The 18,539-nt window shown below is 34.7% G+C and overlaps 1 protein-coding gene across 2 annotated transcripts in view; it reads right to left on the bottom strand.

The window, feature by feature from the left end:
• The window catches only part of LOC138709266 (constitutive coactivator of peroxisome proliferator-activated receptor gamma-like), a 56,365-nt gene that overhangs the window by 21,643 nt on the left and 16,183 nt on the right, over positions 1-18,539 (bottom strand). For both annotated transcript variants that reach the window (XM_069839926.1, XM_069839925.1), the window contains exon 3: positions 12,688-12,994. In XM_069839926.1, the coding sequence (XP_069696027.1) occupies positions 12,688-12,994 (307 nt within the window). The remainder of the gene's footprint in view (positions 1-12,687; positions 12,995-18,539) is intronic.

The raw sequence follows: 18,539 nt of genomic DNA, 5'->3' as shown, positions 1-18,539 counted from the left end.
TTTTATGGATTCCAACCTCTATCTGGGTTTCATTTCCACACTGTAAATTTATAATTAAATCCTGTAATTTTTGGGGAAGGGCAGAATTGTGAATGACAGATTCCAAATGCCGATGTCCAACAGTATCATAAGCTTTATGCACATCAAGAAACAAGATGGTGACATCTTCTTTTTCGATTTTGGCCTTACGAAGAACTGAATTTAATATAGAGGCATTAATCTGTGCACCAGCAGTAGATACAAATCCTCGTTGGTTTTCATTAAATTCTACGTATTGTTGCATTCTTGAACAAAGACACCTCTCCAAAACTCTTCGAATTACTGAACAAATGGTTATAGGTCGATAATTATTTGGGTCCTTTTTTTCTCCACCTTTATATATAAGAACAGTTCTAGCTTTCCGAAAAAAATTAGGTACCCAATTGTGTGATAACATTTTAGTTCCTATTAATGCTAAAATTACTGCAACTTTTTCACATTTAATAGTTCGCATCAATATTTTATCTGGTCCTGCAGAAGTGTCAATCGAAATACCTTGCATAGCTTTAAGAATTTCTTCCTTACTAACAGTATCCAGAAATTTGTTGTTAATATCATCTTTGTCAACTTCAGTAATATGGTTCGGATAATTATCCAAGTGATGGTGGTTTACATTATTAAATTTATTATTAAACGTAGTTTCAATCTCATTTACCGGAATACTTAAAGGACATTTCTTTGGTTCAAATATTCGACGAACTGCTTTCTTTCTTTGGTTATAATATAGGAATTGTGTCACCTGGTAATTGTATTTTTCTAGTCTGACTTGCTTTTCTCGTTTGGATTTCCTTTGCGGATTTGTGGTTTCAGTATAGTGTCTATTATTATTTTTGAAGTCACCACATCTGCGTGCTAGATAATACCGCGTGACGGGGTGTTTGGGGCCTGGGAGAAAATGATGAGCAGTACCAAGAAAATCTTTGAAATCTTCCGTATATTTTTGAAAGTTTTCCTCGTCCATATTACTCTGAAAAATTTGAATCCACTCATCCAAATTTTGTTGAAACCCATGAACATCATTTTTGTCTGAAACATTCTCACTCTCGAGATTAGGGAGTGGTATCTCCGGTATATCAAGGGAAACATTCTGATTATTAGAATTATAACTAGAACATAGATTAGTACGAAATTCTTCCGGATGAGCTTTAGCAATATGCTGCTTAACACCTTTGAAAAATTTATTACAATGAGGACAGATGTTAAGTGCAGTTGACCGTATACCATGAGCCACTTTCATGTGCTTATGAATACCCCTTTTATCATACAACTTTTTGCAATAAATACATCCAATTTTATTTTGTCGTAATGATGAATCATTATCATCAGGTTGATTAGTAGCACTAATATGTGTAGAAATATCGTAAGGATTTTCTGCTGCTGCTGGGGTAATATTCAGCGAAGAATCTTCTGATGTGTGACATCTCGAAATGTGGGTATTGATGCCTCGATGAGTAAAAGATTTATCACATAAAGTACAAGTGACAGAAGAAGTGTTAGTAAAATCAAATGGAGTAGACAGAGGGATGTTGGTTGACATCACTGATAAATTAAACTAAAACGCGTAAATAAACTACACAAAAACGAAATAAAACGAATTAATGTTTGTAAGCACTGTTGCTATGTAAAATCAACAAGCCTATAAAGTCACTAGAAAACACACTGAATTTCTTGAAGATTCACATGATGAAAAACTTTCCTAATATACACATGAACAAACGAAATAAGAAAGTCTTCGGATAATCAAGAATTAATCCAGTTAAGGATATTAATCACATAATAAACGTTTGAAATGAAAGAGCATGTGTGTATCAGTGTTACCGTTTGTGCTTTGAGAGTTAGCCAATGGAGATGCGTGTACCCACGTGTGTGACCTTATGACATCAACATTCATTCACAGCATTACCCCGCTGCGTCTCATTCCCCTGAGACTTTCTCCTGTTTGGGGTACAGTAGATACAGTAATTATGAAGTTAACTTCAAAATTAAATAGTATCAAATTAAAAATCTTATTTTATTTTGCTTTCTACTCAGTGTGTTGATATAAATTTCAAGAACAAATTTTGTTTCATTTACTGTTATACGAAGTGTTGCATGTTTACAAAAGTACACGATTTGAACATCCCTGTAAGGAAAAGTGCTTTCTGGCATTTCGTCTGCCTGTCTGTCTGTAGGCCTAGGGGAGAGTCGGGTAGTATCGGACATCGGGTAGTATCGGACAGTGTGTTTCTTTCATCTACCACCATATGGTAGTACCTGAATGACATGGTTACGTTTCTCTATGCGACATCACAGAAACGTAACCATGTCAATTAGCTATTATCATCGTGTGGTAGATGAAAGAAACTCACTGTCCGATACTACCCGACTCTCCCTATATCTGTTCATGCATGTACAGAAATTCTCATTTAGTGAAATATTAAAGAGCTCAAGAATTTTATGTTAAATTAATGTTCTTCCTTTCTGTAAAAAGTTATTTTTTTAACTTAAAATACACTGTTCTACAAGGGTCATTTTTCTTATATGAAAATATGTGATTCCAAAGGATTCCTATATGGAAAATTCAAATCTGAAAACAGAAATTCGCTATCAGGCACAGTTTTTTAGTTATACGACAATATACGTCTCATTTAACTTACATTTTAAGTTTGTGATAAAGATGGTGAACTTTGCTTAACAACAGTTGCCTACAGTTAATTTTGTTCTTCATTGGTTTTAATTTTCAAATTGTGGCATTCCTGGTGCTAGTAAAGTTTTATGTTAATAAGCAAGTCGTTATCACAGGATTTAAAATTGAGTCAAACTGGCATTATTTGGATGATGGAGACATTCCTTACCATGTGAGTAAATATTCATTTTTAACCATAATATTCCGACATCTGTGGTATATAAAATATGTAAAAAAAACTTTACATATTTCTCTTTTACAGGAACCTCCTAAATCATAGAAGTAAAATAGACAGATTCTAACAGAGAGAGAGAAATCTTGAGTTTAACCTGAAATTCTTGTTAGAGTAAGTGAGTATTGTTTGTTTACATGATATATTGTTTCTGCATATGCACAATTCAACTCATAATGACATTCTGCAATGATGTTTGTGACCTAATGAATACTTTGAACTTCAAATACGAGACACAGGAGTGGAGACTTTTATAGATGCCTCAAAATACAATCTAATCATGCTAGGCCTTATTAAACAATTTGTTAAGGCCATGGACACATCTGGAAGAGGATTTATGTACCTTTCAAAAACGTTTCCTCGTTTTTCTGCAGCAAAAATAAAAGAGGGCGTGTTTGTGGGTCCCCAAATTAGAGAACTTCAGAAGGACTCAGATTTTGAACACTGTCTTGCACCAAAAGAAAGAAGAGCGTGGTCTTGTTTCAAGAATGTAACGCAAAATTTTCTGGGAAGAAAAAGAGTTAACGACTTCGAACAATTGGTTCAACAAATGATAAATGCATATAGAGATCTAGGATGTCACATGTCTTTAAAAGTGTATTTCCAAGATTCTCATCTAACTTATATCATTTTCCTGAGAGCTGCAGTGATGTCTCCGACGAACATGGTGAAAGGTTCCATAAAGATATAATGTCCACGGAAAAGCGGCCTGAAGGGAAATGGATGCCTGCGATGCTTGCTGACTACTGCTGGAACATTATTAGAGACTGCAAAATTGAACACAGGAGAAAAAGATAAGATATTTAAATTCTTACGGAAAAGTGTATTTTGTTCATATTTTCTAACCTTAAATACGTTTTTCCATATAATATCATTATTATATTAAGGCTTGTATTTATTTTTTGTTTTATAGTGCATAAAATGTTTGTAAATAATTTTGTAAGCGACTAAAATATTAATAGTTACATATTTTGCCTACATAAATACATAGCGTGGAAACGAAAATTATTTAAAAAATGAAATTGCATATAACTTGAAAACTATGCGTGACACAGAGGAACTAATTACAGATTTAAATTCAGGAGGTAAATTTCCATGTTAATCAAGAATGTTATACCCAGAAAAATGAATTTCATTTTTGTTTGTAGAACAGTGATATTTAACAGTCCATTCTACTAACCGCGGCAAATTTAACAAGAGGTTCTGGCGAACTGAGTGAATGACACCACTGGTTATTTCATATCACACTACTGATGTTTCAACAGTCTGATTGTCACCTGATCAATAAACTGAACTACAGAATGGGTGCGAAGTCACTCCCTGATTTTAAATGGTTGAAGTGTCCTTTTAATATTGACCGATTTGCTAAATTGTTCTTTTCTGTTACTCCAGGGTTACTGAGAAAATTTCCTCCTGCCAGTGAGAGTACCATCAGTAGCGACAAAATGGCGGGCAAGTTGTCTTTGCATGATCGCGCCCACATACAGACGTGGACAAATTATTAGCAAAATTTAAGATTTTTATTATATATTTTTACAAAATATGATTCTTCAATTTAGACTACAGTTGACATTTTTGTGTATTTCCAAATTATTAGCAAAATTGAAGATTTGTATTGTATATTTTTCAAAATTTAACTCCTCAATTTGGACTACAGTTGATATTTTTGCATATTTACAAATTATTAGCAAAACTGAAGGTTTTTGTTGTATATTTTTACAAAATTCGATTCTTCAATTTGTACTACAGTTGACATTTTGAATATTTCGAAATTATTAGCAAAACTGAAGATTTTTGTTTTATATTTGTACAAAATTTGACTCTTCAATGCAGTTGACAATTTTGCTAATTTACAAATTATTAGCAAAACTGAAGACTTTTATTATATATTTTTACAAAACTTGACTCTTCATTTTAAGCTACAGTTGACATTTTTGCATATTTCTGTCTACTGTAACGATGGAAATATCCAAAATTGTCAAATGTAGTCTAAATTGAAAAGTCAAATTTTGTAAACAGAATTATCATAAAAATCGTCCATTTTGTTAATAATTTGTCCACGTCTGTAGCTTCCCGTTTCGAAGTCTGGAAATAAGCCGTCCTCGTGCAGCGATGATGGCGAGGTTTTCACGGGTCATATGCTACATTTGATCCCAAAACGATCCGAAATTGCCACATAAAATTAACGAAAACTGTGTCAGTGGCAGATGAAAGAAGGAACAGACGATCATTATAATAGTTTATGCTCGACCATGCCGAAATGTAGTAATTATACACCTGGTAGCAGTCCTTTAATGCATGTCATTAAAGTACACCTACTCATTAAAGTACAGGTGTTCAGCCAATGACAAGTCAGCTTTGTACCGTTATAAAACCTCAGCCAGTGACAAGTCAGCTTTTTACCGTTATAAAACCGCAAGTATCGATTATTCTCGGATATGGAATCGAAAGAGGATTAGCGAAAAGTCGCGGAGGCTGGAAATCCAATACTGTCGCAGAAGGTTATGTTCTGTTACTATAATAATTAGAGTTAATTGTAAATAATATTCAAATAAATTCAATTTGTCATCTCGTTTTTCAATTCTAAATCAATTTCAGGTTATACCAGAGTAATGTTCATCTTATTCTGTGTCAAGGTCAATAAAGTTCGGCCTCGGAAAAAAATCAATACTTTCGCGTCTGCGCACATCTCACAATTCAGGTCAGTTCGCACATAATCATAATTTTGAATACTTTCAAGTTAGAAATATGGTCGAGCATAAAAAGTCGTATGCAACGAGCCTATAGACCTAATGGTAGTAATTAAGACGCAAGTATGATTGTTTATGAAACGAGCGCAAGCAATATTGTAAATAAGAATTTCTACGTACTTTCAGATCACAAGACCGCACATGTTTCGAGCGTTACGTACATTTTTACTACCATGAAGCTACATATTCACCTCTCTTCACTACTCTGCCAATTTGCATCAGCATATTGATCTGACATTTGTAAATGCAGACTTCATGTTAATCCTGTTACACAATCACATGGAATGGTGCTTATGTTATTTATATAGCTTAATCTTATACTCATAAAACTGGACTGATCGTTTACTTTTCAACTTTTCTATTCTTGTATATACAATTTTTACTGTTTTATTGTAATATTATAAATTTTATCCATTTAACTTACGTATGAATCTATATGTATCATCATATTTATTATGCATCCGAATCTATTTCATAAAACCTATGGTTTCATAGATTGTTTATAACACTTTGTTCATAAGATTCTGTAGGTTAATTGGATATCTGATGATGGTTCTTTGAACCGAAAACGTTCATCAACATGTTAAAATAAAACAGTTATGTTATTGCAATATAATTGGATAAGTTTGATGGCCTTATTAATAAAACTTTGAATTGGAAATGTTCTGACGAAGTTTTAGCCGCACATTCAATAATTGTGTAGAGTAAAGGATTGACTATAGGTTAACTTCTGATGGGCAATAGCTACTGGTGTCGCCTCTAAATCGGATCATTCGAAGAGAAAAAAGTATTGTTTTATGAAAATTAATTCATCCCAATTTGGATCATAACACTGAGACAGAGTTCAAACCTATTAAATTTCGAGATTAGTAGAAGGATTTCAAACAAGTGACAGAACCCGAAAAGAATGAATGTTATTGCAAAAAATAACAAAATGCAAGGTCCTACCGTTTGTTACAAAAATATAAGAAGAACCGATTACCAAATTATCTTTAGAAATGAACGAAACGCGAAGAAGAAGCCAGGACAACTTTCAATACAAGTAAAAAGGACAGAAATTAAAAGAATAATTTGAGGACTAACAGAAAGAAAATATGGAAAAAATATTTGCTTCGGCAGGATTGAGTTCAATGTCTTTCAATACATACACCGTAATGACAAGGAGATTAATTATAATAGTCTAATAATAAGTAATAAAATTATAATTACTGGTACAACTATTTGAAAAAAGAATACAATAAATTAAAATTCAATCTTCAAACCCTTGTCGTCTTCATTGATTTTCAAAAAGCGTTCTACAAGATAAATGGGAATATGTTATGGAAAATTCTGGAAGATGAAGGTTATCAAAAGCGTATAATTAATGCAATACAATGTCTATATCGCAACTCCAAAATAATAATAACCACTGAGATATTAAAAACTGAAGAAATGTTTTTTTAAAGATAGGTGTTAGATGAAGATGTACTGCGTTGACTACTCTTTTTAACACATCTATTAATAATACTATTCAAAAGTGGAAGAGACTGGAGAATGTACGAATAAATTTAAACCAGAAAACCAGTTTAAACGTTTTATTATACGCTGACAATATAATAGGCCTAATCGTTCAGATCTGTAGCTACATACAGTAGTTTAAATCACCGTGTAAATTTTATAATTTTTAAATTTCACTAGATAAGATTAAAATACCAGCATCCTGGAGAAAAATCGATAAAATGTTCTAAAATATTATTGGAAGGAAAACAGAGCAAGTTAAAATTTTAATAATCTTGGTTGTGATACTAATGCGTAAAGGTTCGAATGAAGTAGCTGTGTCAGGATAGGCATCCTTGGTCTTGTCGCCCGACAGTAGTGATGACTAAGGAGCGGATTTCTATGTAATTAAATATTATTTTTGCGTGTGATAAAACACAATTAACAAAGTTAAAAATTCCGAACATAATGTTTCAAGTTTAAAACCCGAATTTTATTTCACATAAAGACACATATTTTCACAAAAAAATTATGTAGGCCTAAATACATATTTTCAGGAAATCTATTATAAACACATAAATCTTGGAGTTTTTTTAATTAAATAATTTTTTTAAAGGAACTTTTAAACATTTTAAAACTAAATCAATTATGTCACTCAGAAGTACGTTATCTTTTTAAGAATCTTGGTTGCTTCGTGTTTCTAAGCGCTGTGTGGTGTATCCGTGATCCATTTTTGTAATAGTATCGCCGCAAGTTCTGAGAACTGCTAGGCAGCATATCAATGTTATTATTAGGGAATAAATTAACGTGGACAAGGAGGAGAGATCTCGCAACACATAATTAGGAATGTTTATTGTTGCTGAAGATGATTTCATTCCACGCTTTGTTTGTGAAACACTACAGATAAGAGCTCGGGTATGAATTTTAATTTAAACAAATCTCTCGCCTCTCGCTCATGTCCATGAAGTAAGTATGTCTTGTTGTGATTCCCTGTTATCGGGCTTGGTCAATCGATATCCTTCAAGATATACTGAAAGATGGTTATTTAAAAAACGATATGGCTTTCCTATTAGCAAATTTAAGCTTTTTGTGTGACACCATAAAAAAAACTCGAAACATCCAAAAACCTGTTGTCTGAAACAGGGAGGTGCGTGCTGTGGAAATTAAACTAGACTCGCTACCAGGTTGAGAAGCACAATTACTAAGGGACAAATTCCAGAATGTGTTTGGGAAAAACAGTGGATATAAAAAAATGTGTAAAGTTGCTCAAGTATTGGAGGGTGTGCCTGTAGGTGAAATTGACGGTGTTTGTGTTTGCGACATTCCTCTCTTTAAATATGCACGTCTGACATCCTGTGATGCGGAAAGATCGTTTTCACAATATAAGTCGTTGTTCAGAGATAATCGGTATGCATATGTGATGGAGAATTTGGAGATGACCTTTGTTGTTCACTGCAATTCTCGGCCAACTACTAGCACTCAAGTGTGGTTGGTGAGTACCTAGTAACATTTTTTTTTTCCAAGCTAAGTAAGGTATTTTTGTCATATTTAAAACAAATATTTTTTTAGCAAATATTTTCGTACTTTTTAGCACATAAAAAATAAATATATTTAAATTTTTTAGCACATAAAAATCCGCTCCCTAGTGATGACGTATATCGGCTCTACTATCCATTCACTGATGTTTTAGCTAGGGAGAGGGAAGCGCTCTTCGCAGCAGACAGAGTTTTAGGTAGTGGAAGGGAGTAGTGTTACTTAGTCTGAAACAAGTCAAGGCCCTATCCGATACAGCTAGACAGCCTATCCTGATATAGCTACTTTATCCGAACCGTACTAATATACAAAATGAAATAGAAGACGATGTAAATAAAAAAAGTATCCAAATTTCAAATGGTGTGTGGCACCATCCATAGAACTTTGAAGAGTAAAACAATGAAAGACACAAGAATAGAGTTTAGAAAAGCAATGGCGGTAGGCTTACCTACGTTTCTCTGTGGCTCAGAAACATGGGTTCAGTGTAAGAGAATTTAGAATAGAGTACAGAGTGCTGAAATGGTTTTCAAAGCAGAACAAAAGATGTACAAGCCTGAATCGAATAAGGAATGAAAAGTGCCGGATTTAGGCCTAGGCAACCTAGGCAGTTGCCTAAGGTGGCAATTTCCAGGGGGTGCGCGCACTTTCTCTCTCTCTCTCTCTCTCTCTCTTTCATTTCTTTTTTCATTTTCATTTTACAGTGAAATTTGTTTTTAAAACACTTGTTGGTAAATCTTTTCTGATGTTTGCTCTTGAACACTTTGTGGAAGTCGGATATTGTTTTGTTATCGGATTGTCGGTCGTGGAGAGAGTAAAAGAAAAGTGTGCAGCCGGATAGTTACATTATAATGCCGGTATCACGGAGTTGTACTATGAAACTGCTTAAATTTAACTACGACTTGTATGAACAAGAATGTATTGTTGAAAATCAAATTGGATGTGTATTTATTATTTATCGCTATGAACAGTAACCACAACTCTGTTACATTTCTAATATATATCGTCAATAATACTATTTAATCACTTTCCAGCATATGCACTATATAATTGAGGAGTTTGCCGGAAGAAAGGCAGATAGACCTATGCGCCCTTCTTTGGGAAAACAGTTTAAAATGTAGTGAATAATTCGCTAATTATAGTAGCGAAATTTTGTTTTGATTGTACTGTACATACCTGCAGGACAGGGCTGCGTGCGTGCGTGCGTGCGCGATTTAGTCAGTCTACAAGTAGAGCTAGTGCTGCGCGTTACGCATACTGTACTGTGTGTGTTTTCTCTTGGTAGAGACTAAGCAAATATATATATAATTCAATTTAGTCAGTCCAGTTGTTTCCTTTGACTACTTTTTATGTTCATTATTGTCCTTGCTTTAAGAGTAAACAAACTTATGAAACTCATAGATTCAGACGGAAATATTTTAACTTATGTTCTATAAAGAGATTTGTTACAATATTCAGATTTTTGGGCTTATTGTTATCAGGATTATACAAATATAAATTTTATTTATTTATGTTCACACAAATTGGAGATTTTCTTTTTCTGTTATATTCAGATATTTTGCTTTGCGTACCGCTACTCTACTCAGTATATCTGAAATAATGTAAATTACTTTAGAAGTAGATAATAAATGTCATAAAATGTATCTTTGTTTCAATTCCGTGTGAAATTTAAATCTGAAATCTACATTAAATCCCCTAAGCAAATCATTATATGGATAAAGGGCGTATTGACCGAAGTTTTATATGGTACAAATATAAGGAAATTTGAATAATTTCGAGGGAAAAATTGTTCCGGGACCGGGTATCGAACCCGGGACCTTTGGTTAAACGTACCAACGCTCTCCCAACTGAGCTACCCGGGAACTCTACCCGACACCGATCCAATTTTTCCCTCTATATCCACAGACCTCAAAGTGGGCTGACAACCGTCAAGCAACCAACATTTGAGTGCACATTTGGATCGGTGTCGGGTAGAGTTCCCGGGTAGCTCAGTTGGGAGAGCGTTGGTACGTTTAACCAAAGGTCCCGGGTTCGATACCCGGCCCCGGAACAATTTTTCCCTCGAAATTATTCAAATTAACTTTACAGGGAGTTATTCCTGAAAGCTTAATTTGCAGAAGGAAATTTAATAATATAAATTGCCTACATGCTACAAAACATTTATACTCGCTAAGATTTTTAATTTAATGTATAATTGTGTTCACTATCTGTATAACATTTTATTCAGGTGCGTTTTAAAATCTTAGATTGTCTGTATCTCAATTCACCATATTGACGTATACGCCCTTTTTCCGGCAACCCCCTCAATTCGATATGAAAGGTTTATTCCGCAAAGAGTTAGAGTGTATTTTTCAATTTTCTTTATACTCGTAATTCCTATCGGAGTAAGAAATACTCGTAACAATTATACCACCAACAAAACCAATGCTTAAAAATAAACCGCAGCTTGGCTTTCACAAATCAATTTTGTTTCAACAAGAGTACAGTAAGTCTGAATATGTTTCTTTGCATCGAGTCTGATGTGCTTCGTCAGACTGACTTTGATGACATCAACAATGCTTTCTCTGTGAAGAAAGTGCGAAGGAAATTTACAAGCAAGATGCATGTATTTTGATTCTAGTAATTTATTGTTTTCTGAATTGTGACATTTCATTTAAAACAAATTAAAACTAAACATGACCTGTAAAATGGTTACTCATAAACTGTTTGTGGGAGTTGGGGGAGGCAAATTTTATCACTGCCTAGAGACGACACTGTACTTAAATCCGGCCCTGGGAATGAAGACACTGTAAAGTAATTATTGCAAGTTTATAATCTGAAATAAAGAACTATTATGACAACTGGTTTCAAAACTTAAACAGAATATCAGATACGAGGGTACCTAAAATAATATTGTAATATAAAGCAAAAGGAATAAGGTGGGTGCTCCTGTTATGGCCATGTTCCTGATATGGCCACCCCCTATTGTGAGTTAGTTAACCAAAAAATCCGCTAAATTGCAGCAGGATCCAGTGAAAGGGCATCCTGGTATGTTACTTGACCGTTTTCCATCCAGTCAGGTTGAGCAATATGGCGTTAGTTGCCTGTTTTGCGGTTTTCATGTGACCTCTTCTTATTTTTCTCTGGTCTGTCTCCTTTGCTTTATGCATGTTTTTCAAATACTTGTTTCATGAAAACCATAGTACTCCATTCAGTTTTTAATGTTCTGTTGATTGGTGTTGTCGTTGATGGCATATCTTTTACGAGTTGTTCATAATCAAACGATTTTCATGAAAGCTTACCTGCTCCTGATATGGCCATATCAAATGCACCATGGCCATATCAAGTTCATTTCACTTTTATTTTTTTCACCTGACAAATTTACATGCCTTATAGCTGGGATTACGCAAAAAATTTGTATTTTAAGAAAAAACTTAATTTTTTATGGAAAAACCTGTTTGACTACACTTTTGAATTATAAAAAAGATTATTGAGTGTCATGTTTATTCATTTTATTTACAAAATTAATTTAGCACAACTGCGCTATCAAACTGAAAACAATCACAATTTGTAGAACATGGAACAAGGGTGGCCATACCATGTGCACATGTTCCTGATATGGCCACTAGGTAGACTTTTGGAATTTGGGACTTTTTGGACAATTAAAGCTATTTTATGGGGAAAGGAAATTGTTTTAAGAAAGTCCATTAGACTGAGAACGAGTAAGAAAAAAGTGGTTTACATTTTTTCCAAAATGGCGGCTAGAAAAATGCTCAAACCTTAGCATGGCCATACCAGGGACATCTACCTTACGAGACATAAGATCGAAATGACGATGGAAGGACCAACTGTGAAGCTGGAACAGGTCATTGCACCTATCTCCTGTAGTGAAGAAGAAGAAGAAGAAGTTCATTACTGATAATAGAAAACACTTGCCACAGAGCACTGAGTCTCATTTTCATCGCTTATTTCCAAAGTTGCGTTTACGAACTATCATATGAAAATTCGAGACTCACTAAGATTGGGAATCCACTCGATGGACACTTGCTGGTACTCCGTAGGACACACGTCGCTCTCCACACACAGTTCTTCGACAGTAGTGGCGCCCCCCGGCTTCTCCAACAGCAGAATCCCATAGATACGTTGCCTGAGAGATCGGTACATCTTGGCCACGCAAACTATATCCTTATTCCGATAGTCTTCCTGAGACACGCCCATCACTACACCGTCTCCCATGATGACCCCGTACAAAAATTTCGTTGTACTGCTACTCACATGCTTCCCTCGTGCCAGTTCTTTAATCTGCCTCCAGTTTTCTTCAACCTGTTGTGAAAAGTACCGGGTCATAATTTTGTTTTTACTAACATTTCTAATATTGACCTGGCTATACCTTTGGATTAACGGTTGAGAACCGCAAACACTATGTTACCCCCTTCCACGATCAGAGTTTGATGATACTATTGTAAAATACAAACAAATCACTTTACTAGGTATAGAAGGGAAGAAAAGTAGTGCATCCATTTACGTAAACTAGGAACTATTACGATTTTCAGTTTGATTATTTACTCAAAGCACAGTACAGTATTAACAATAAGTGTTTTTACTCACTAACTGAATTATCCAGGCGGACGTATTCATTATGCAATGTATAATATACTGTCTACAGTACATTAGCATACAATATGGAGAGTGCATTTGAACTGAAAAATAATCAAAATCTGGATATTTAAACAAATTGTTGAAAATGATGGCGTTCATTTCTATACTGGCTTCAGTTCTTTGTGTGCATATTATCGAAAACGTTTTTAAGCATATCTTCTGAAATTTAATATATTGTTTCTGGAATATAATTCTGTAATTCTTCTATTGTTTTAGGATGTTTAACAAACATAACTGTTTTACAGTAACCCCAAAAGAAATAATGCAAAGCACCAGTCGACATGGGGGGCATAATCCTGTGCCTCTTGAAATAATAATTCTGTACTACTCTATAACAGAGTACCTTACTTACATATTGTAAACACTTCACTTCTGCCCGATACGCACAGATTAATTTACTCAGATTGCTGTCTACTGTCCGTCCAAGTAGTTATGTTCAGGGTCGTAGAGAGGGGGAAATCATGTAACAGTTACGTAATGAGGCCCTTTTATTTAAATTATTTTAAACAAGTGTATAATATTACGTAGACTTCCAATTCCTGACAGCAAATGTTTTCAGAAAAGAGCTAAGACAGCCCAGCCACTAGTCTTTACAGAGGAACCAGTAGAAACGGATGTTGGAAAGAGGGAAGCGACGTAACGAAACGTTATAGTACCTGTGCGAAAATATGATTCAATAATGAATGCACTTTATTCACTGGAAAATACGACCATATTTCTGAACCATACTATACTCACTCACTCATACTGTATACTGTGACCGTAAGGTGACTTTGACTGCATATGTGGCCTTGGGTTGAAGTTCACCAGTAGAAGGGGTGGGAGTGAAATATATTAAAAAACTCAGGTACAGTAAAAATTGAAGTAAAAATAAAATGATGTCCCTGTATATAGGTATGTATATTAGAATGTCCCTTATATCGGCAAAGATTTTTTTTTTTACGTATCAACAAAACGCATACCCCCTAATTTTGTTCTGTATGATCTCAGTTCCTCTTTGGTAAAATTTAAACTTAAATGCATAACTTCAACCAGTGCCGACTTGGCATTGAAATTTTAATTTTATTTAAATTTATTGATGATTACTGAACAAATCAATTTGTCAAATATAATTTTTATAATCATTATGATTTCGAACATTGCACATTGCAAAATCACTGAGGGTATTTCCTCTTTAAAGCCTGTTTCTTGCAATCTGGGAAAAGGCACCAATGGTCTCGGGCACAGCACAACACACATTCTTTCTGCTTCTCATCTGCAGTTAATAGTCCATTGAAGTCTTGTAGGTCTATTAATTTAACGGCTCTTCTGCTGTGTCAATCACTGTTTTCAAAGACTGAACTGTTTCTTTAGCATTTACAAATTAAATATTTTGTTCCCATGTCGAAGGACATTCCTTCAAGAGTCAGAATTTATTTTTAGACGAGAGAACAGATTTCTGCTTTTCTCCGGACCTCTGGAAAAAGAACTAAGGAAGAGACTTGTGAAGTGCTTAGTGGCATTGTATGAGGCAGAAGCATGGACATTACGACGAAGTGAAGAGAAGCGAATAAAAGCATTTGAAATGTGGATATGGAAAAGAATGAAACGTGTGAAGTGGACATACAGAATAAGAAATGAAGCTGTGTTGGAAAGAGTGGGTGAAGAAAGAGTGATGCTGAAACTGATCAGGAAGAGGAAAAGGAATTGGTTGGGTCACTGCTGTGAAGAAACTGCCTATTGAAGAATGCTGGAAGGAATGGTGAACGGAAGAGTTCGTGGTAGAAGAAGATATCAGATGATATACGACATTAAGATATATGGATCATATGAGGAAACTAAGAGAAGGCAGAAAATAGGAAAGACTGGAGAAAGCTTAGTTTGCAGTGAAAGATCTGCCCTTGGGCAGAACACTAAATGAATGAATCGTCACGTATGCGACCCTGTATAATTGATGTTAGGGCCCGGTACCGAGCTGCGACCCGGCGCGGCGGATGAGAAACATTGCTCTAGAGGGTATCTGTGCTTATGTAGTTATCATAGCACAAAAACACCGCTTAAGACAGCCCAGGACAAAAGCAAAAAAAAAAAATAATAATAATAATAAAATAAAATAAAATAAACATACGCCCGGTTCCTTGGAAAATAAATCTGCGTAACTTGCGACCAAGTTCATACCTGTAGTATTTCCATGTACACGGATCAAAGGACTTCTTAGGACTATACTACACGAACGTTAAAAATGTTGCGTTGACAGGCGTTGGTAATGCATGAAAAATGTATAAACTACACGTTGCGTTAGGGACGCTGTGTTTGGATTCAGAACTGCAATGGATGTTATACAAGTTGCATATGTAGCTCTGCTATGTGTTCAATTTATAAGTCTGTCTCAAAAAAAGAGGAAAAGAAGATAGTGAATTCATCCCGCAAACGTTAAGAGACTTTCGACAGGAAAGTTTTATACAGTGAAACCTCTCATTTACGGACATCGAAGGGACGTAACAATCTGTCCGCATCTGGGAGGTGTCCTTTATTGGGAGGGAGGCTCCCCAATTTAACATTAAATTTATAATATGCATTATTTATCCCTTCACGCTTTAAATGAAATGTAATACTGTAGTTTAATTCTAAATACAATATACTACAGTAAATTCTTTGCAGCTTTGAACTACAGTAGATAAGACCGAAAGAAGAAAATACAGTACTGTGCCATGCAATTTTTATTCTAGGTCTACAGCTGTGCAGTACTGTAATTTATTGTTTTCAACTTAACCTTTACGTTCAGGTGTCATGTCTCTCGAAACAGAACTAATTGAAGTGAAGAGAATAATCCTACTAACCCTATCTTGTATCGAATACAATTTCACGATCGCGAACCTTATTGTCTTCTTTCATGTTAAGGAATTTCTGCACTAAATTTTCCATTTTTGTAACACATTAGGTCTCGAAATCCAAGTTCTGTCCGCAATCAGACAATTTGTCCGTATATGAGGAGTGTTCGTATCTTGGGGGTATCCTTAAAAAGAGGTTTCACTGTACTGCATTTGAAAATCACCAACAGTATCCCAACAAATTTTTTCTCTATTACAGAATGTCAATAAAAGGTTTTGATGATCTTTTGAATTTAATTTCTCATAAAATTAGGAAAACTGATATTGTAATGAGGAAATCAATTCATCCTGTCGAAAAGCTGGTTGTAACATTAGGGTAAGTAATAAAATTTGCCTTAATTTGTAATTATTATATTTTTATTTTATGCATAATATGTTGAAAATAAAATTAAGAACGTTACAAGCTGGAGAAATCAGTACTGACTGAAATTAACAATGAATTGAGAATCATTTGAACCATCGGCAATAACACTCAACGGCAACATATCTGACATTTGGGATATTCTTGATGTTGCCCGTTGCTCAACAAGCAGGTTTCTGAACACTTCAGAAACTTTGAAACGGGCTTTAATTGCAAGCTCTGGAGGTAAATTGTCCATGATTTTGACAAATGATAATAGGAAAGCTATGTTTCCATCCTTGTCATTCTCTGTCTTGTCTTTGTATGGACACGCTCTCTGATAATATATTTGTAATATCCCTTGTTGCAGTTACCAGAATATTTTCAGATTTTTCTTTTCTTCCTGTCTCTGTCGAGCGAAGACATGGTCCCGATTTTGTTTGGGTATCGTTTACATTACTCTCATGACCCGAAGTAGCCTGAGAAATAATACCATCCGGTATGTCTTCTTGTTTAGGTGGAGGTATATTCGAAATGGTTTCATTCTCACCAAGAGTAGGTAGTAAAAACTGCATTTGCTTCACAATATGCAGTCTGTTGACGTTGCGTTGGTGACGCACATGTAGTATGAATACGTGTGCAAAAGATGGCGTTGTCAACGCGGACCTCTGCGTTGAAACTTCACAACGTCGAAGCAACGCAACAAAACGCAGCATTTTTAACGCTTGTGTAGTATAGTCATGCAATTATACAAGAGATCATATTACCAAAAACCAAGTTCCTGTAAAAGAACGTTGTCAACGCAACGTTTTTAGCGTTCGTGTAGTATAGCCCTTAATATGCACATATTTTCAAAGTACCTAAATACCTTATGGTGATTAAGAAACTGTTCGGAACTTATCATCTGTTGTCGCTTTCGATGGTCAATTGTCTACCATGTCTACCACTAGATCAGGGTTGTTGGTTCAAATAACGACAAGGACGATTGATTTTAAAGGAGATAAAAATCTCGTGGTTTGTTTCGGTTAGGAAATAAAATTTTAAGTCGCGTGTGGAGAGATACGGCACGTAATATAATTCTGGCCTAAATGAAATAAATCTAAATTAATGGTACCCCCAATATCTCATCAACGTTCAAATTCAATTTTGTTACTCATCATATTACCCGGAAATAGGACATAATTATTGATTTCCGTCTTGCACGTAACTCATCTCAAAAATAGAATTATTCATATTGACAGATTGACAGAGTCCAGAAAGGTCTCATGGCCGGTTTCTCCAGGTATTGTTAGAGCACTTTACGACTGTTAAACTCTGAACAGTTTGTTAAATATAGTTTTTTTCACGTCTTCAACACTAGTTTGGCTTAACAGACTGATAACTGTTAACTTTAAATGCAGGATTTTAGGCAGTTAACTCATTTGACAAATACCGGTAGTTAAATACTATGACAGATGACAACACAGCTGTTCAAACAGTTGTGAAAATAATATTTTATGTTCCCCTTTAAGGAATGTTTAGTGTATGACTGAAAACTTAACATTTAAAAGACACTTCGGAATATTAATATAAGGAAGATAATCTTTAAAAGTCAACTGATTATCAAATTGGCTGCTTATTTTGATTTTATCTATTAAATATTTAGAAAATGTGGGATATCAACGTGGCAAGGTAACTAGGAATGATGATTTATATAGTCTACTATTCACGATACTCAATTTGTGACATAATATAGATTTTCAAAATAAGTAGGTCTAAAATTTTGCCAGAAATTGAAACCAGATTTGAATATCCTGCGAACATCTTACTTCAATTCAGCATCTTCTATTAACTCTAGATTCTATGCTACTGGCTCTTTTCAACTCTAGCCGATGTCAACAGTGTTTCAAAATATACATTGAGTAAACATATAAAAAAAATTCAGCAGCAATGGCTTCTTTGAGACAATATATACAATTTTCAAGTCGAGCTGAAGCAGAAAGAGTGATTAGAGAATTTA

The sequence above is a fragment of the Periplaneta americana genome, chromosome 11 (genome assembly GCF_040183065.1).
Source record: "Periplaneta americana isolate PAMFEO1 chromosome 11, P.americana_PAMFEO1_priV1, whole genome shotgun sequence".
Classification (NCBI taxonomy): Eukaryota; Metazoa; Arthropoda; class Insecta; order Blattodea; family Blattidae; genus Periplaneta; species Periplaneta americana.
The sequence above is the reverse complement of the archived record's forward strand: the minus strand, read 5'-3'. Positions and strand labels throughout refer to the sequence as shown.